This window comes from Lissotriton vulgaris, chromosome 1_1, assembly GCF_964263255.1.
Source record: "Lissotriton vulgaris chromosome 1_1, aLisVul1.2, whole genome shotgun sequence".
In the NCBI taxonomy this organism is placed as follows: Eukaryota; Metazoa; Chordata; class Amphibia; order Caudata; family Salamandridae; genus Lissotriton; species Lissotriton vulgaris.
Window position 1 is genome coordinate 854,206,405 of NC_141685.1, and position 20,370 is coordinate 854,226,774.

General features: G+C 46.6%; 1 protein-coding gene across 1 annotated transcript in view; it reads left to right on the forward strand.

Moving 5' to 3' along the window:
* Window positions 1-20,370, forward strand: part of LOC147748023 (cytochrome P450 2D15-like) — a 704,421-nt gene that overhangs the window by 97,766 nt on the left and 586,285 nt on the right. The window contains exons 2-3 of the mRNA XM_086957942.1: window positions 4,481-4,652; window positions 19,020-19,172. Coding sequence (XP_086814068.1) covers window positions 4,481-4,652; window positions 19,020-19,172 — 325 coding nt within the window. The remainder of the gene's footprint in view (window positions 1-4,480; window positions 4,653-19,019; window positions 19,173-20,370) is intronic.

Genomic DNA, 20,370 nt, shown 5'->3' on the forward strand with positions numbered 1-20,370 from the left:
CAAATGTTGGTCCATTGTGAAATCTGCTACTCTAAGGCAAAACCACCTATTTACTTCCCACAGAGCCTACTGGACGCCAAAGCGTCTATCCAAATTCAGTGGCAGTAACACAAAATCCTGTCCCAAATGTGGCCTACCAAGGGCGAACGATGTACACATGTTCTGGCAGTGCCCCCAGCTTGGTGGTTTCTGGCAGGAAGTGAGTAAAATCCTAGAAGCTGTACTGAGAAGACCACTCATAGTAAGTATGGATCTTGTTATTTTTGGGGTCTGCCGGCAAGAGGGAGTAACACCCTTAACAAGGAAAGAAGAGAACTTGTTGTTTATGTTGATTCTGCTTGCGCGAAGGGAACTCTGCATTAAGTGGATAAGACCAGTTTCCCCTACGCACTTAGAATGGGTGGCTTCCATAAATAGAGTAAATAAGTGGGATAGGAAAGGGAAACCCAGTAGGAAATATAACTATTGGGAGATCTGGGAGGACTCACAGTTTGCGAACTAATTGGGAGATTGAACATACCGTCATGCTAAGCCCTATTCATTTCCAATGATTATGCAATGGCAATATGTACACAAGCATGATGCTTGTGAGAGTGGCCAAGATGGTCAGCTCCCCCACTTCGAAATAAAAGTATTGAAAGTGTCATGAATGTAAGGGGACCCGACTTTGCAAGTACACATAGTGAGACTCCCCTGCATCAGGGGTGGTGAAGGTCCGGACAGCGGAGAAGCGGGTCCCTGACAATTTCAGATACACTCTATTGCAGAATGAGGGAAAAAAAAAAACACAGCTTCAAACCCATCTTCAAACATATCTTTCCCTTAATCACAGATCTGCGCATCAAGCAGAACCCTATGGGCTGCAGCCAAAGCTACCATCATGAGTCAACTTTTGAAAGACGTGGCACAGGCCAATAGGCAAAATGCTACTCAACAAAAAGAGTTAGAACAGGATATTGAAACGTTCACTCAATTATATATTAAAATTCCTCTCTTACAACATCGCAAGTCCCTAGAGCAGGCAGCCTTTTTACATCCAAAGCTGAGTATGCTTTACAAAAGATGAAAGGACGTCATTATGAAAAAGGTGAAAAGGCAGGGCGACTCCTAGCGGCCCAATTGCTATAACCAGAGGTTGCAATGGCTATTCCAGACATTAAAACATCTGGGGGAAATATATTAACTTGTCCACAGTATATTGTCAATGAATTTGCTTCATACTATCAATCATTATATACCACAGACGGACAAATAGACCTCAACAAAATGCTTTCTTTTCTTTCTCAAGTAAATCTCCCTTCTCTGTCTGACGAAGACAGAGCACTTCTTGAAGGGGACATTACTAAAGAAGAAATTTCACAAGCAATTACTAAGCTCCCATATCACAATGCCCCAGAGGAAGATGGTTTCTCTGCAGTCTCTATACTGCTTTTCAGGAAGCAACCAACACAAACTCCCTAGGCTGTATATCTAATAAAGCGATCATTGCAGTCCTCCCTAAACTGGGCAAAGATCCATTAATATTTTGTAGCTAGAGACCTATAACCCTTCTTAATTGTGATATCACAATACTAGCTAGTATCCTCGCATCTCGCTTGCGTACAGTCTTGCCTTCTTTAATTCATCACACACAAGTGGAATTCGTACCTGGACATTCCTCTAGAAACCATCTGCGTACCTTGGCACATACGCTTCACTCCTCCCAATTCTCTTCAGAATGATGCATTGGCTCTGTCTCTTGATGCCGAAAAGGCATTTGATCGAGTGGAATGGCCTTATCTTTCTCATATATTGGAAACATTTGGTTCAGGGTCCCAATTTATACAAAAAGTACAATTATTATACCAACACCCTACTGCTTAGGTGAATTTTGGAGGTTTCCTTTCAGACTCCTTTCCAATTTCTATAGGAACACGACAAGGTTGACCCCTATCTCTTCTTTTATTTCTTCTTGCTTTAGAACCTTTAGCAGCATCAATTCATCAATCAATTGATATTGTAGGCATCTCTCTTCCTGTGGTGAACTCAAAATGTAACTGTATGCTGATGACATATTACTCACTATTACTGATTTACCACGTTCTCTGCCCTCACTGATTCAAATCAAAGAAGAATTCTCCTCTTTCTCTGGGTATAAAATTAACTGGGATAAGAGGGAAGCACTTCCAATATCCGATGGTACTACTAAATCAGCCATTCAGGACTTTCCCTTCCACTGGATACCCTCACGACTAAAATACCTTGGTATCCTGGTAAACAAAGGAACGATTGAAATGGTTGCACATAATCTCGCTCCTCTGATCACACAGATGCAGCAGGATTTTTACAAATGGAAAATATTAGGATTATCTTTGTGGGGACGGGTTAAGGCTGTAAAAATGGTCACACTTCCGCGTTTCCTCTGTACTCTTGGTATGCTACCCCTTAGCGTACCTTTATCTTGCCAACGCCTTATAGATTCTAAAATTAAATCCTCTATATGGGACTCTTTTAAACCCTGTCTAGCTATACAAAAACTGAAAGCACATCATTCTCCTGGAGGTCTAAGTGTCCCATCCATAGAACACTACCATTTGGCTTTACAATTAACCCAAATCATATACATGCAGCAAGATAATTCTCATACACCACAATGGGTGCAGGTAGAGCATCATTTACTATCCGCTGAACCTGGTCTCTCAGTTCTTTATACTTCAGGTACTAGTCGCCAAGACCCCCGCAATCCACTATTGGCTTCAATGCGTAAAATGTGGCAGAGAGCTCATCGCCTCTTAGGTTCTAACCCACGTATTCATATTAAAGCTCCAATATGGAACAATACTGCCTTACGTGTCAAGGGCAAAACCATTTCCTGGCCCCAATGGAAACAGGTGGGTATTTCTACTCTAGATCAACTTATACACACTGGTGAGCTTAAACCCTTTACCCAATTAGCTGAAGAATTTGGTCTTCCATCGCATCAATTCATGAATTATACTCAACTTCATCTCTGTCTTATTAAAGGCCTTGGGGGCGTGCCCATGGTCTCTCCAAACTTCACCATTCCCATCCTATCTATATACTTGGGGGACTCATGAAGGGGTAATTTCTGGTTTATATAAAATATTCACATCTCATTTATTCTCTATTCTCCCAACCCTTATCATGTGCTCTTTGTCTCAAATGGCAAACACGCCTTTCACTTACATATAACAATGAAGACTGCCTTTCTCTTTTAGAAACTTTAACCAGAGGAGTCAGAGAAGCACGACAGACATTTTGCTTATTCAAGATTTTACATGACTGGCATTGGTCTCCCTCAAAACTGCATAAAGCTGGACTTCTTCCTCATACTAATTGTTGGAGATGTACTATTTCTGGTTGTGACATAGTGCACATCCTCTGTTCTTGATCCTATTGGTCCTACATAGGTCAGGTTTTACAACACACTCTGCCTTTGGATTTACCGTCAACACCAGCCATCATTTTTCTGCATGATTTATGATATTTACCACAATTTTCCAAACCACAATGCCGTCTTTTATATTCGCTCTAAAGCACAGCTAAAATATGCATACTAGGGCAATGGAAATCTTTGACTCCACCCTCTTCGGAATCTTGGCTGGTGCGTATGGTTCAAACTGCCTCTTATGAAAGAGTTATCTACAATTTGCAAGATCAGACACAATCATTTATTAAAATTTGGACCCCCTTTCTACAGTTGAATAATCCTTCTGTGATAGACTATTTCGGTCGCTCTATAGTGGGTTTCACTGTCTCATAACTTGTTCTCTTTTTCTATTATACTCTCGATTCTAATTTTCTTCTTTTCTCACCTTTACTGTCATCCATTTAAATACCAACACAGAAAACCTGTTCTAAATCTGCTCTCATCTTAGTTCCTCCAATTTCTTCCTTTTTATCTTTGGTTAATTTCCCAATATTATTTTCTATACTATGCGTTCTATTCTTTTATATTTTACTGCATTGATACCTCTCCTTTATTATTCTTCACTTTCTTTCTACCCACATTTCCTGTCTTTCTCTCACTTATTAGTTTGCAATTTTAAGCTTCACCTTATATCAAGTTCTTGTCCTTTTTTGCTTTAAAATTACTTTTTATCTCACTGTAAGTCTTCAGAGTTTTTCAATCAAATAGCTTAATTGTATTCACAACAGAATTTTTTTATCCTCCTGTCATCTTATTATTGTTTTACTTGTAATTAAATAAGATAAAGTCTTCATCCTTATGAATTCATATATATTTACCTTTATGCATTGCATCCATTGTAATTTATGTTATCATATTGCAAATTTCTGTATTTCATTGCTTTTATTGTCCGATATTTAATAAATGCTAATAAACAATTTCAACACAAAAAAGGTGTTTGCACCACTCACTGCCTCACTCAACATTAAGGACATCCAATAGTGACATTCACAAAGGTTTTGTTCACTGGCCTTAAAGTTTTCCCCTCTATTTCCTCTCTCTTTGCTACAGATAAGGAACACGTATGGCGATGTCTTCAGCTTGCAGTTCTGCTGGGAAAACGTGGTGTTTATCAACGGGTTGGAGTCAGTGAAGGAGGGGCTCATTACCAAATCTGATGACACTTCTGATCGCCCGCTTAATATACTAACTAATAGGTTTGGTATCAATAACGACAGTACAGGTTTGTGTCCCAGTCCAAAGCAGTAGGACATTTTGAAACTGTCTAAGGTCTTCTGCAGTTATTTATGCCATAAACATAAGTACCATAATTTGCCATGCCGCTAAACTCTCTGGATTGGTTCCAAAAAAGCTTTTTACATTTTTGTGTTAGTTCTCTGTAGCACATACCCTGTATTTCCAGAGTAAAATCACCTTTTGGAATTGAAAGAAGTTGATATAAGGAGGGGCTCCGCAAAATCTCTGTTTTACCAGTGCAAGTACTCATACAAACACTTTCATGTAAGAAAACCAAACATTGGTGTGGATTAGGTGCTCCAGAGCTGGAATGAGCTGGAAATTTGTGCAATCCCAATGCAATCTTAAAAAGCTACATATTTGTAGACTTTCCCAAGTTTCTTTCTTCCTATTTCCAACCTGGAAAAGGTCAGTCATTGCCACAAAACCAGGGCGGGAATAGGGAAAACCGCAAGAAATATTTTACCTACACGAATAAAAAAAAGTAGTTCCTTTCCACAATGCCAATACAATATATGAAGCCTAGACCACGTATGATTGCCATTGAAAGTAATGCACATTTCACTCAACTTCGTCTGAAAAATAGATTGAAGTCCAAAGAGCGAGTCTGGCTTTACATTATTAATGGCTAGTGTTCCTCCTGCTGCACGAATGCATGTTAATAATTTGTATAAAGTGCAGCTTAGCTCCATGGGCATCTTGGCGCTTTAGGAAAGAGAAAAGCTACAGCATAATGTCAGATGCGGGTCTAACCGATGAGCGGGGTGCCTTCTACTCCTGTGGGAAAAGCCATGTCTTTAAAGCTTTTCTGAAAGTAAGTAGGGAGGGAGCAGCTTTTAATGTCAGTGGAAGGCTGTTCCAGAGCACAGCTGTGGCCCTGAAAAAACTCTTCCCACCCTAGTAGGTTCTCCTAAATTGGGGTACAGTCAGGTTCATGGCAAAGTGTCCTTGCTGGCATGTACCATTTAAGTTTCTCCCTAAAGTGGGCTGGCCCTAATCCGTGCAGTGATTTGTTGACCAGACAGTGAGCCTTAAACCTACATCCTTGTTTGACTGGTAGCCAATGTGGTTTTCTGATGGCTCCTCTAGCTGATTTTTTTGTTAGGGATTTGAAAGAGGAAGCGGGCCGCAGCATTTTGCAGAGTCTGGGGCCTCTTTTCGAGACCTGCCACAAGAGTAGGATAGAGGCTGTTGTAATAGTTCACTTTGTGAGAACCAATGCACTGATGACTGTTCTCAGAAGTTCAGGGGGCAAGAATTTTTCAATCTTTTTTACAAGCCTTAAAGGAGCAAAATGATGCTGATGTGATTTTATTTACTTGGTCCTTGAACTTCAGTTCTTAATCTATCAGGATGCCTAGATGTTTTACTTTGAGGGTTCAGGCAGTGAATCTAATTCAGGTGGCCACCAATCTGGCGTCCAGAGTGCGGGGTTGTTACCAAAGAGGATGACCTCGGTTTTTGTGGCACTTAACTTAAGGTAGTTGCAATCTATCCACTTGCTCACATTGCTCATTCATGTCCTCAATTCCATGCCAGATGTATTTTCCGGCTTTGCCAGTAACACCACAATTTGAGCGTCATCGGTGTAAATGCCAAAAGAAAACCAGAATTTTTGATGATTGTCACAAAAGGTGTGACATAAAGATTGAATAGTGTTGGACTCAGTGCAGATCACTGGGGAACGCCACAGAGCAGGGAAAAAAGGCCTAGATGCAAACTTGCCCATCGCCACATTATGTTGCATGACCATCACCATGATGAATCCGAAATGTATATCCCTTCGGCAAAATCACCAAAAGTCTGCCAATGTCAGTGTTATACACCAAACGCTGTGATAGCATGTCTGACTGAAGTACCTCTTTATTGGCAGAATCAAAGCCTTTTTCAATCTCAAGACATTTGACATGGTGTGAATTTCTAACACTAAGGGGGTCATTTGGATGTCTGTCGGATTTCCCCTGCCAGGCTGGCGGTGGCCACCGCCAGTCTGGCGGAGGCAATCCACCAGACATCCTTCCCTGCATTACCCCCGCCATATTACATTGGCGGGGGGACCGCAGCGGGAGAAAACACCGCCCGCCTGTTTTCCACCCGGTTGCCTTGCGGCCGGGGCGGAAAATGATTAATATGGTGGCAGTGTCTATTAGACACCGCCAGCCATATAAACATGGGCTGTGTTTTATGCTTTTCCGCGGCGGTAATGCCGCCACGGAAAGGCAGGCGATTTTCAATCTGGGGGCCCCATGCAGGCCCCCAGAGTGAAGCAGAGTGGGGACATGCACACAGGGGGTACTTGTGGTACCCCCCCACATTTACATAAACAAAATGGCAGGCACCGCGCGGTGCCTGCCGCTTTGTTTATGTAAATGCTGCAAAGCATTTTTAGTATTCTGGCGGGCGGTGCAGAGAGCACAGCGCCCCACAATACTAAAAATACAGGATGTGCCCACCACTGTGATGGGCACATCCTAATACCCCCCACGGGACCCCCGCCCTTATGGCGGGCAGTCCCATTTACCACGAGGATGGCGGGCAAAGTCCGCCCGCTATCCTAATGAGGCCCTTAGCGACTCATCATATTGCCATCCTGTCGAGAATGGGACCGCCCAACTAGCTGTCGGTGGTCCTTTAACCGGTATTACAAAGCGACCTCTTCAAGGCGGTCGCAATGTGTATCTTTTGTATTGCGGTGTGTTCTGCAGGCTGCTGCACATGCCACAATACAAAAAAGAAATATCAAACATCCCAGCACTATGTGTCAGGCACCATGCGGTGCTTGCCACACGGTGCAGGGATGTTTAGGGGGCACCATAGGAGCCCCCCAGGGCCCATAGCAGAGGTCCAGGGAGAAAGGGGGGCCTGCTATAGGCCCCCAAAATCACTTTCCGCCTGCCGGTTAGTGGCGAGTTAAGCACCATGAAACAGCCTGCAGAAACTGACATTTTAATCCCTACGTCAGTGCCTGTGCGTAGCGATTACAGTTATGTTATGTTATGTTAAAGTGCATTTTCATAGCGCTCGGCTACTCTAAAAGAGTGTCCCGGCGCTTTCCACAGGCAGCTACAGTGTATAATCAACATAACAAGAAAAACAGTCTGTCTGTCAGTCCCATGGGCTCTCAACCTGCCCACCATCCACCCACCATCCTATGCGGCGGGCGGTCGTGCATGGTCTGATGGCCGTGGGATCGCCACTGATGGCCTGACACAGATAAATCTATGGATAAATCTATTTATATTTATATCGGTTTAACATATGTTTTCAACTTTGATGAATGTTTGCATTTCCCTTTTCATTAATGTTTATGCTGTGTATGTAAAATATAAAATTGAATAATGATATATGTTTTTTAATAATATGTAGATTTATGAATTTTGTATTATGAATCATTTCTAATGGCTTTAACATTTTTTAATAAAATATAGGTGGCATTCCATTATCATCTAGGGGTTGTTTTGTGGCATTGCAAATATAGGCACATTGTTTTTTCGTATAATTGATGTGAATGGTTTGTGGTATACATGAGTTGAATGGTTGGAAAATTATTTTTATTTGGTAACCGAAGGGAATTTACATTATTGTTCGACAAAATAATGTCCTGTCCCTTTGGCACGTGGGGCCTGTCTCTCTCTTTATTAGGTTTTATGTTTTGGAGCACCCTTTATTCTCAGCCCCCACTTGATGGATCACCCCAAAACTTTCCATGCACAAACTAGCCAAAAATTAGCACAATTACGGAACAATTTGTGGAGATTCATCAAACAGTACTAAAGTTATTAGCAACGCAAAAACACTTTTCTAGTGGCACCACTGACCTAAATATAACTACCCAATGGTTACCACCACTGTGTAATATATATTTTAATAAATATAAATAAATATATACATATGCACCTACTACATTACCACTTACTCTTACATATACTATTTTTCTGACTACCATTTTTAATATAGTTGTGTATTTTAACAAAAACATGTCATGAAATGTCTGAACAGGCGGCTCCTCCGTTATGGAGGAAGAGCGTCGCCCCACTGCTTTAAAGCAGGGCAATGAAAATGAAACATAAAATTATAATACCTTTAAGTTATTATCATTTTATATTTCTGTGCTGCTGTGCGGGGGGTGGGTGGGGCTGCTCTGCTCTCGGTGCAGGGCAGGGAGGAGGGGTTTGCCCACTTCTAAGTGCACATGACTGTTTTGCCCGCCCTCTCAGGCCGCCCAAAACTGTCATGTGCACTTTCCCTGTTCTCCATCCAGGCTGCATTACAGCCTGCGTGATGAACATGCCCAGGCCCCTATTCCCTACCTGAGCATTGAACCAGGATGCTCAGACCAACCACAACGCTTCAGTGCTGCATTGTGATTGGTCTGGGAGCCTGGCTGTGCTTCCTGTTCCTTCCTTGAGTCAAGACGAGGATAGCAGAAGCAGAGACACTGATCCTGGCACAAGGTAAGTATTTTTTTTTATTGCGCATTAACTCCCCCCACATACGCCCTGCCACCTACGAGTGATGTCAGCAAGCCGCCACTGGTGCCATGATGGCATGTTTCTGACAAATCTAAGGAAGAAACAACACAATTTATTATATGATTCTCATACCATGCTTCTGCAATTGGAGGTAGGCAGCATCAACAGCCATGTTTTCCTTCAAATTAAAATTGTCATAAGGAAAGTGAAGGATTTTCAGATTTTTTGTTCAACATCATTTTGCCATTGACCGTGCATTCTGTAAACTTGGTTCTGTGACCTCGTCATTTAAATACTATAAATGTATTGACTTTAGGAGATTGGTGACAAGGAGGTTCTTCTATCAGTTTGCCAGGAAACCCAGCCTTTTATGGGAGGGGATGTTGTTTCGTATGGTATATTCTCATTGGCTCTGCCAATATAGAATGTGATATGGTCATTGCTACGAGACAACATAGGTAACATGGAATGTGCAAGTGCGACAACAGAGCACGTCACAAAGCGGCACAGTTACAGAGCCATAGACTCATATCCTTATTGGTTGTGCTAGTAAACGTATTGTTACAGAACCACTGCTGCAAAGCATTCTGAGTTAACATGGCAGAGTGCAAGCAAGAGCGGCAGAAAAGCGATTCAGAAAGGTAGAACAGGCAAGTTCAGGCAAAAGCCAAAAGGTAAGTAAATGTTCTAAAGCAAATACATTGGCCTGAAATTAGTTCACCAATGTGGGAGGGGGAGGGGAGAAGCAAAGAATGTGGTGCAAAAAGGGAAGAAAAAGGGGCAAAGTAAAGAACTAGGTGAAAAAGAGGAAAGCTAAGAGGCAATAGGGATAGGAAAACCACACGCAACAACCATGAAAGCGAAAGAAAAATACAAAACACAAAAAGGTAAATGTATTTACTATACCCAGTATTCAAATACACATAAAAATGTAAAAAAAGCTCTCTACACAGACATTGGGTCTTTGTTCCATCAAAAGGACTGTAATGCGCACAATATTATAACTTGTGGAGTGACTGTAAAATTATCACTTAGACAGCACTAAGGAAGTAAAGATTTCCTGAGAGAGCAAATTAATAAATAGAAAAGTGTCTGAAGAAAATTCTCCGAAGTGAGAAGAAAACAAACTGTTAAAAGCGCTTGTCGGGTCTCTCTGTGCATTGCGCAGCGCCACAGACGCTGCGCATAAATTAAGGACCCGGGACACGCTCTTGCTCTCCGCGTGGTCCGGACTAGTTCCGTGACCACGCCTTCTTTTATTTACGTATCACGGTCGCGCTAGCGCACTGCTACGTGCGCAACAACTAGACCGCACGTATGCGGTCTTCAAACATTACACTCCTTTCAACCTTTATTAAATCAAAAAGAAAAGGAAACCACAACAGAGTAGTCCGTCTCAAAGTCACTTGGTTAACCTGGACATGTGAGAAATCAAAATGGCCGGCAGGCCTGTTACCAGTCTGATGAGCAGGTACCACAGTCTCAGCCCACAGCAAAGTCCGCCAGCTGCGAAGAGGGCGCGGGGTTTCTTCTCAACCCATAACCGGCAGCTTCCCCTCGGAACAGGACCCTTCGAGGAGTGTCTTGTCGGGCTGGGATTGGTGACAGCCCGTCACCGGAGGAGTGGAGGCTATCTGCATCTGGCCTCCCAGAATCCGGAGTGTTCTCTGCCGCTCTTTCCTCGGGGCTCCCTTGCACACTCGCCGGGGAATTGGTGTTGGACGTCGTGGGGCTTGAGGTGGCTCTGTCCAGGTCTTAATCATGTTGTTCTCCAGATGGGGCGAACGCTCGCTTGAAGAATGATACATTGCGTGTGACGCTCTCGCCGTCGCGCTGGGTAGTTACCAACGTGCCAGACCGGCGAGTGACTGTCCACGGACGCGGCTAAAACGGGAGCCTGAACTTGCTTCCGGGGTATCGGTCTCTCACGTAGACCCAGTCTCTTTCCTCTATGGGTGATTCTCTGGCCCGGCGTCTGAATCTGGCATAATCATTCGAGCGTCTTCTGTTGCGCAGGGTTTGCTGAGGATCGGCCTCCTTTGGAGTCCAGGTGCGATGATGAGGAATGGTGTCTCGGACGATCTGCCCATTGCAGATGGTCCCGGGGCGGCTGTAGTTGTGCGATGGGGCGTTAGCCTGTATTCCCTCAGGAATGTGCATAGGGGCCTCTCGACTGGTGTCCCTTCCACTTGAGAGATCCTGATGACTTTGTTGAGGGTCCTCATGAACTGCTCGACCTCACCGTTGGCTTGAGGCCATCTGGGGGTGATCTTCCTGTGCTGAATCCCCCATTCTTGGAGGTAGTCGGCAAACTCCTGGCTTTGAAACGGTGGTCCGTTGTCCGTCTTCATCTGTTCAAAAATGCCATGGGTGGCGATTATCTTTTCTAGTTTGGCAGTCACTTCCTTGGCGGTCAAAGATGTTACTATTTCTACTTCGGGATACTTCGTCAAATCGTCGATGACGACGAGCATGTAGCGGCCGTCTGGAAGGTGTCCGAAGTCGGCACTTACTCGTTCCCAGGGCCTCGCCGGGTCATCCTCGGTGATTACCGGGGCCGGAGACTCGGGTGGACCTGCCGCTTGGCACCAGCGGCATCCTCTGACCAGCTGTTCGACCTTGGTGTCCATCTCCGGGAACCATACCTTTGCTCTGAGCCTGCTTTTTGTTTTCACGATCCCTTGGTGGCCGCTATGAGCCAGTTCGACCGCCTGTTGTGTTAGACTAGCAGGCATTACAATTCGGGGTCCTCTGAGAAGGCATCCTTGAGTGTCCACGGATAGTTCATCTTTCACTCTGAGGATCGCTTCTAGGGCACTCTTTGCCTCGGGAGTTCTCTGGCCCAGGGAATTCTGGAGTGACTTCCAGTCGCTGTGTCGTAGTGCGTCTATTGCAAGCTGGAGGACTTCGTCACCGCGGGTCGCTTCCATGATCAGGTCGATGCCCATGGGTAGAGGTCGTGAGCTCTCCAAGATGATCTTTACATACTCCTCCGTCTCTTCCGCATCTTCCTGTTCCTGCATGGTTGCCGCTCGGGGATGTCGAGAGAGGTAGTCGGCCGGGTTGCTGGCACCGGGCTTGAATTCCAGTTTGTAATCATACTCTTGGAGCTGTAAGATCCACTTTTCGATTCTGGGGGGGGGGTTTGGAGACTGATCCACGGAATAGAGGAAGTAGAGGCTTATGATCGGTGGATACAGTGAAGGGATGTCCATAGACATACACATGGAAGTGCCTGCAGGCCCAGTGGATTGCGATGGCCTCCTTTTCAATTTGAGAGTAGCGCTGTTCTGTTTCTGTTAGGGACCGGCTCGCATAGGCTATTGGCACCCAGTCCTCGCCATTTTGGCTCTGTGTCAGTACCACCCCTAGTCCGTACGGGCTGGCGTCTACAGCAATATTGGTTGCTTTGGTGGGGTCGAAGTACGACAGAGTTGTGTTGGCAGACAGGGCGGCTTTAGTGTTCTGAAATGCCAGCTCTTGCTCTTTTCCCCAATGCCACGGGGTGGTAGATTTCGTAAGTTCCCTTAGCGGTCTCGTGAGGTTGGAGAGGTCTGGGATGAACCGCCCGCAGAAATTCACCATTCCGAGAAAGCTCCGCCCTTCTGACGTGTTGGTCGGGCTGGGGCTGCTTGCACATCCCCACTGGCGTAGCTAGGGGGGGCGAGGGGGGCGGTCCGCCCCAGGCGGCACTATTTTGGGGGCGGCAGCTGCGTTATACTAGTGGCCAGCCCAGGATTCACTTAGGCACATTGTCGAGCAGCACAGTGCACTGCACACTTCACGTGTATCTAAGTGCACGCGCACCTGGTCCCAGGGGCCAGACCGTCAATATTGTAGCGCGCACAAGTGCTACCATTGAAGGCCCTGGGCAATTTGGGCCAGCCCCCGCACTGTGCTTTTGAAATGCAGAAGTAATGCGCAGGCGCACGCTCGCGCGCCACCACTACGCACTCTTGGAGTGCCGGGTATTTTCTGCAGACAGTCCAGCTACATTAAGAACACCTGTCTCACTTAGTTTGAGACCGACCCCCACCGCTCCAAGCCGCCTACATAAGGAGGTCCTCCTAGGTAAGCTTTAGTTAGGATAGGACTGCACTTGTTCATTCGGTTTCTCTTAGGCGTTCCGATGCCCGACATTGAATGAATTGCTCCCAAAAAGTCAAATATCCTCCTATGTTCGCAACCCCCGCCCGTCTCTCTGCTCTCGCCTCCATCCTCGTGTGCTCGGTTATCTCACTCCCAGCGCCGCAACAAGCAAACATTCAGTTAATTACATTTTGTGGACCAGCAAGAAGGACACCAACGTGTCTCAGTGGAAACCGGAAGCACTCCCACAGCCACAGACGAAAACCGATAGCTGGAAAAATAGAACAGGGAAAGAAAGAAGGAATGTTGGAAGAAAAGGGAGGATGAATGGATATGTGGTTGAATGAGTGGGTGAAAGAAGTGAATGATGATTGATGGACACATGAAAGTATAGTAAAGTAAAGGGATGGGTGAGTGCATGAATGGATAGGTGGATGGGCAAGTGAAAGGATGGCAGAACAAATGGATGAATCGTTGAGTGAATGAATAGGTGGAGGGGCAGCTGAAAGGAGGATAGAGTAAAGGGATGGATGAGTCGACGAAAGATCTGTGAATGGAAGTCGTAGTGGATGGATGATGAATGGATGTCAGGGTGAATAGATGGGTGGCAAAGTGAATGAATGTATGGATGGATGGCAAAGTAAATGGATGGATGCGTGGCAGAGTGAATGGATTAAAGGCAAAGTGACTGAATCCATGATTGGATAGCAGAGTGGATGGATTGATGAATGAATGGCAGGATGGATGGCAGAGTGGATAAATGGGTGAATGGATGAGCGGATGGTTGGCAGAATGGATGGATGGATGGCAGAGGGGATTGATGAATGGCAGAGTGGATGAATGGGTGGTTGAATAGCAGAGTGGGTGGATTGATGGATGAATGAATGAATGGCAGAGTGAATGGGTGGTTGAATGGATAGATAGAAGAGTTGATGAATGGATGGGTGACAGAGTGGATGGCTGGTGAATGAGTGGCAGAGTGGATGACGAGCGGGTGAATGAAAGAGTGGATTGATGTATGGATGGAAGAGAGGATAGGAGGATGGATGGCAGAGTAGGCTGATGGATGGCTGAGTAGATGAATGGAAGAGTTAATGAATTTGAAGAAAGGATGTCGATTGATCAATGAATGGCAGAGGTGATGGTAAGATAACAGAGTGGAGGATGGATGCAAAGAGAATGGATGGCAGAGTGAATAGATCAATGGGTGGCAGAGTGGATGGTTGGTTTTTAGACTATGGATGGGCAGAAGGATGGCATAATAGATGGATGGCAAATTGGATAGATGGCTAGATAGATAAATGGATAGAATGGGGAAATATTGAATGATGGATGAAAGAATGAATGGATGACAGAATCTAAAGGTAAAATAGTGGATGCCAGTAGGTGGATAGAAGGGTGAAAGAATGAATAGATAGATGCATGGATGGAAGAGATAATGAAGCTGTTCTATTGCTATAGCTTTGCCCATGTTTCTAAATACTGTCGTTGTTTGGTAGAGTGTGGGTGTAGAGTGTGACCTATGTGGGAGTTGTTTTGGTGGTGTACTTGATGTCTAGCGGGTGGTTTTACTGCTGTGGTCTTGTAGCAGCAGTTCAGTATGGAGTGGTGTAAGAGGAGGAAGGGATACATTTACTTATGCGTTTATCTGCCATTTTAGTACTGGTGGGCCTTCATCAACTGAGACTTGACCTTCGAGGTTTGCTCTATCCTTACGCCGCAGTTTCACACCCTTTCTTTTCTCGCATTGGAGTAGAGAGTGGCGTCATAACTAAAACCCTGCCAATCCACCCCTGCTGCTCGCCGAAATTTTTTCCCCAGATCCACCCTCCCCGCCGCTACCTGCCATGGGCGGCAATCTGAGGGATAGCCCCGGGCGCCAGAAGCTCTAGCTACGCCCCTGCACGTCCCTCATTTTTTCAGGGTCTAGCGCTACTCCCTTGTCGGAGAAAGTGTATCCAAAGAAGCTGATTGTGTTCTGTAGGAATTGACACTTTTCTCTGTGCAGCGTAAGGCCTGAGTCTTTGATCCTTTGTAACACGCTCCTGAGCCTCCGGTGGTGTTCTTCCACGGTGTCGGCGTATATCAGCAGGTCGTCGCTGACATTGAGGACTCCTGTTATTCCGCTCAGTACCTCTCGAATTGTATTTTGGAAGACTTCCGCTGCACTTGATATCCCAAAGTTGAGCCTCCGATAGCGCCGAGTCCTACATGAGTGGAGAAAGTGGTGATATATCTGAGTCCGGGTGCAGGGGCAGTTGGTGATATCCTGACCTCAGGTCCATTTTGGAAAACCATTTCGCTCCATTTAACTCTCCCAGGATGTCATCTATCGTGGGCGTCAGATGTCTTTCTCTTTTAACCGCGGCGTTGGGCAGGCGCATGTTGACGCAGATGCGTACTTGCCCTGGCTGCTTGGGTTTTCGCGCCACCACGATTGGCGATACCCAGGGGGTGGGCCCACTGACCTTCTCGATTATTCCCTGGTTTTCGAGAGTCTCCAGCTCTTTTTCCACTTTCTTTCTCAGGTGAAATGCTATCCGTCGATGACGCAGGGCCGCAGGCTGAATGGACCTGTCGATGTGTAAGGATACTTCCTTTCCACGGAGACATCCGATGCCTTTGAAAACGTCTTCGAATTCTTCAATGATAGTTTCGAGTTCTTCCTCTAGCACTGCCATTGCGAAGGATATCAGATGAAGTTCTTCAGCTGTTTGGCCGCTGAGTAGCATTCCACTGCCTTCTTTGGTGACGTAGATGGTAGATGGTGCTCTCTTGTCCTGGTGATGTACTTCCGTTTGGAAGCATCCAATTAGCGGTATTGGTGTTTTTTGTCTATAGGCAAAAACTCTGATCTTGGCTGGTTTCAGACTCGGCTTGTCTCGCAGTTGAGCGTAGACGTTTGCCGCCATAAGTTCGATGGATGCACCTGTGTCGATGGTTGCTCTCACCTCATGGTTCTGAATCATTATCCTGCACTTCGGGAGTCGCCGTTTTTTCCTCAGCGGCTGTTCTATGGCAAACACGTAGTGCACAGGATAGCTGTGTGCGTCGTCGTCCATGTCCTCGCTCTCCGGGTCTTCCCGTATGGCGTGAGCGGCTTCGGGTTTGGGCCCGCATGACCCACACTTTCTTCCTCGTGCTGGGCAGTCTTGCGCTCTGTGCGGCGCGCCTCTGCAGTATCCACATTCTTTTCGGCATTCTAGCGGCTTCCCTCTCCCTGCCGGGCGTTGTTTAGGCCGCACCACATTGACGTGTTCCGCTACGTGTACCTGCTCCGTTTTAATCGGTCTATGGAGTGCTGCTTCCATATGAGACGCCCTCGCCTGGGATAATTCTTTAGAGCGGCCCAGCTTTAGGATTTCCACTAATGGTTTGCCATCCTCTTGGAGAATTTTCACCCTCAGGTCGGAGGAGTAGCAGCCTTGGATAATTTGTCCGCAAATTTCTTCTTGCTCGTCGCGGAATCCGCACATGCTCGCTAGCTCCTTCAGGCGGCCATGGAAAGCGTCGAGGGATTCTTTCGCTTCCTGTTGCGCTTGCCGGAAAATGAACCGCTCGTAGTCCTTACTTTGCATTGGCTCAAAATGGGCATTGAGCACGTTAAGGAGCATGACATATGTGTGAGGAGTAGCTTACGTCAGGGTCTTGTAGATCCGATAAATGTCCTTCCCACCAATGTGTAGGAGAAGCGCCCTGTGTCTTTCTCTCGCCGTACCTGCACCTTCGAAGTAGAATTGTAGCCTTTCAACCCAGTCCTTCCATCTTAGGGCCAGGGCCGCCGGTGCGCCGTCGACGGAGAAAGGTTCAATGGGCGGAATGGACGCCATGGAGGAAGGAGGTGCTGCCCCTCACTGACTCGGGCACACAGGGCGATTGGCAGCAGGGCCGATGCTCCTCACCATCTGGGCTGCCGGGACACTCCTGCGGGGTGCGCGGTAATGGGCCGTTACCAGCAGGGCCTCTTCATGACAAGACACAGGAGTGCACTTTTCTTGTCACCCTGCACCACTGGGAACGGGGGGAGCACGCAGGTCTGCCACCCGAGGGGCAGCGCCGGGATCCTCTGCTCGGGCTCAGGCACCTCGGGGATGTAGAGAGGGCAGAGCTCACCTCTGAATGTCTGGCAGCCGGGCTCTCAGGCGCGCGCCACCATCCACGTGACATGGGGCACCACACACCACGTGGTCCTACCAGCGGGGGCCCGTCCGGGCTAGGATCGCCGACGATCAGCAGTGGGGCGGGGCATGGAGTGCTGCGGGGCACATCGCGGGCTCTTTAGGCCCTCGTCGCCATTGTCGGGTCTCTCTGTGCATTGCGCAGCGCCACGGACATTGCGCATAAATTAAGGACCCGGGACACGCTCTTGCTCTCTGCGTGGTCCGGACTAGTTCCGTGACCACGCCTTCTTTTATTTATACCTTGGGCGGCCGTGACGTATCACGGTCGCGCTAGCGCACTGCTACGTGCGCAACAACTAGACCGCACGTATGCGGTCTTCAAACATTACAGCGCTCAGAAAAGCTAAATTTCAGAGCGACGCTTAGGAGTCACCTTATCTGTTACCATAACCAACAATAAGAGCTGAGGTTTCTGGCTATGGGTAAAGCCACAAAGTGACATCAAGATCTGTTGTTTACTTTTTATGTATCTGACGGAAAGAAAGGTTGCTCGTCTATGGCGGCAGGCTGGCAGAAATACCTCTGGCAATGATATGTCAGTTACCACACTGGTTTTTGCTTTCCCTGCTGTCTTGAGATGCCACTTTAAATTCATAATACATGAGGAAAGTACTAGAGGAGGCAGCTTGGACAAGGCTTCTTAAAACACAGTTTTCCATGTAGGAAACTTAGGTGACAAAGGAAGAAAGGCACTGCCTTCCCAGAATTAGAGGAAACTCATCAATCCAGTAGTACTAACAAGCGGTGGGTGCTATTATTATGTGGTGGAATATGCACACGAGAGAGTAGTAGCACATTAGCTATGATGGCTGTGACAGTCGAACACTGTCTTTTCTCCTCCTAATCCCTTTTTATACTAAGAAATAATTCACTTGTCATTGTCCCTCGGCGGCTTTTATCCTCAGAGCTGTATTTTAGAGACTGATGACACGCATAAGTTCGTGCCCTGAACCGCTTTATTTCTAGATAATGGGCTGCTACATCAGATAGGTTGTCAATAATCATACAACAAACTGGTTCATGCTTCACTTCGGGTACTAAGCCTCATGGACAAAATTTTTCATATCAATTTACAAATGCATGTAACTTTGATATTACAGGAAGCTTTAAATTCATGAGTTCTCTTCTTTGCGACGATTCAGGGCTGTTACTTATGATAAAAGGTCAGGGAAATGCAAGTTGTTATCAAGTGATCACACCTCCATTTCAGTAAGCATGTCTTGTTTGCAGGGGAAGAGGTTTGACAATTTTACACAGATTTGTGCTATCAGGATAATACTCAATAGTTAATCCTACAAAATATACATTTCCAGACACCGTGAACGTACAGAGCATCAGCCCTTTTTCAGTCTTTTAAATCTTTGATCATCTCTCTTGACAACAATTGCTGCGACTGGCTTCTTAAATCCTCCTCACTAATTCCCATGATGACACTAACATGCAGGTTATCAAATATGTATGATTTGCATATTTATGTTTCCATACATTATTTTCCTTGATTCTCCTAGAAGTTATTTTATGTCATTATCATACAGGGGACAGCGCAGCACTCTAATGTACCCTGAAAGGACTGACTGCTTGTACGTTGACTATTGTGTTTTGTTTCAACAGGAGTGGTGTTTGCAAGATATGGTCAGACATGGAAGGATATAAGGAGGTTCTCGCTCTCTACTCTGAGAGATTTTGGTTTGGGAAAGAAGTCCCTGGCGGAGAGAGTGACAGAAGAGGCTGGTGTTCTCTGCTTTGCCTTCAAGTCCAAGGGTGGTAAGTTTCTAATGTTGAAAGCATCGCATCACATCGACCAGCTAATCAATTGGTTGTAAGGCTCCCTCTGGTAGAAGATTATTGCAGGGATACCATTTGGGCCGCCAGAGAATAGAACTAGTAACTATGATTCAACTGAACCCTTTTATTACAACTGTGACTTCAGGTTCACAGAATGTAAGGGAAGTAGCAAGGACAGAAATCAAACAGGACTCTCCTAGGCCAATGTTTACTTTCTGAATTCTTATTCTCGTGACCCTCAGCTCATCAACTTCAAATAGGAGGGGGTTGTGGGACAGGACTCAAGAGCTTCAGCTTCTTCTGTTGTACCTTGTTAGAAGGGGACCCGGAGGGTCGGCCGAGTACAGGGGGGAGAGGCCTCCGGTGAGGGCCCTCTCCGGTAATCGTACAGACAAGTAACTTCCCCCCCACAGATAGACACCACACAGGGATGAGTTCTGCACACTTTTATATATATATCTTTAAGCAAGGTACTTGACGGTACAGCTGGACCAGGATACGAGGATCCTGTCAATTCTAGTCTCTTTGGGGGAAAGGGTAGCGGGACAGTCTCAGTACCGGACAGGTACGGGGGTAGCAGGTGTGGAGCTCACAATCCTCGAGCTGATGGGTTCGCAAGTAGGGGCCGCGGCAGCGCCAGCAGGCCTTCAAGATGGTTCACGAAAGGATGAGCCGCGGCAGCGCCAGCAGGCCTTCAAGATGGTTCACGAAAGGATGAGCCGCTGCAGCGCCAGCAGGCCTTCAAGATGGTTCACGAAAGGATGAGCCGCGGCAGCGCCAGCAGGCCTTGAAGATGGTTCACGAAAGGATGAGCCGCGGCAGCGCCAGCAGGCCTTCAAGATGGTTCACGAAAGGAGAATGAGCCGCGGCAGCGCCAGCAGGCCTTCAAGATCGTTCACGAAGAGGAGCCGCGGCAGCGCCAGCAGGCCTCCAAGGATGAGTTTGTCTCGGTGTCCCTCGACTCCAGGATACAACTGCCTTCCTGCTCTGGAGCTGCCCCAGTTATAGGTCTGGCGCCCTTTGATGTCCGGACCCTCGCACTTGGAGGTCGGGAGGTCCGGGATGAGGGAGTCCAGACACCCAGCAGGGGGGTGGAGCCAGCGCCCAGGGAGGCTGGGGGCGATCAACCCTGGCGGAGGGGAGCCATCGACACTCCTTCTCCCATTGACCTGCCAAG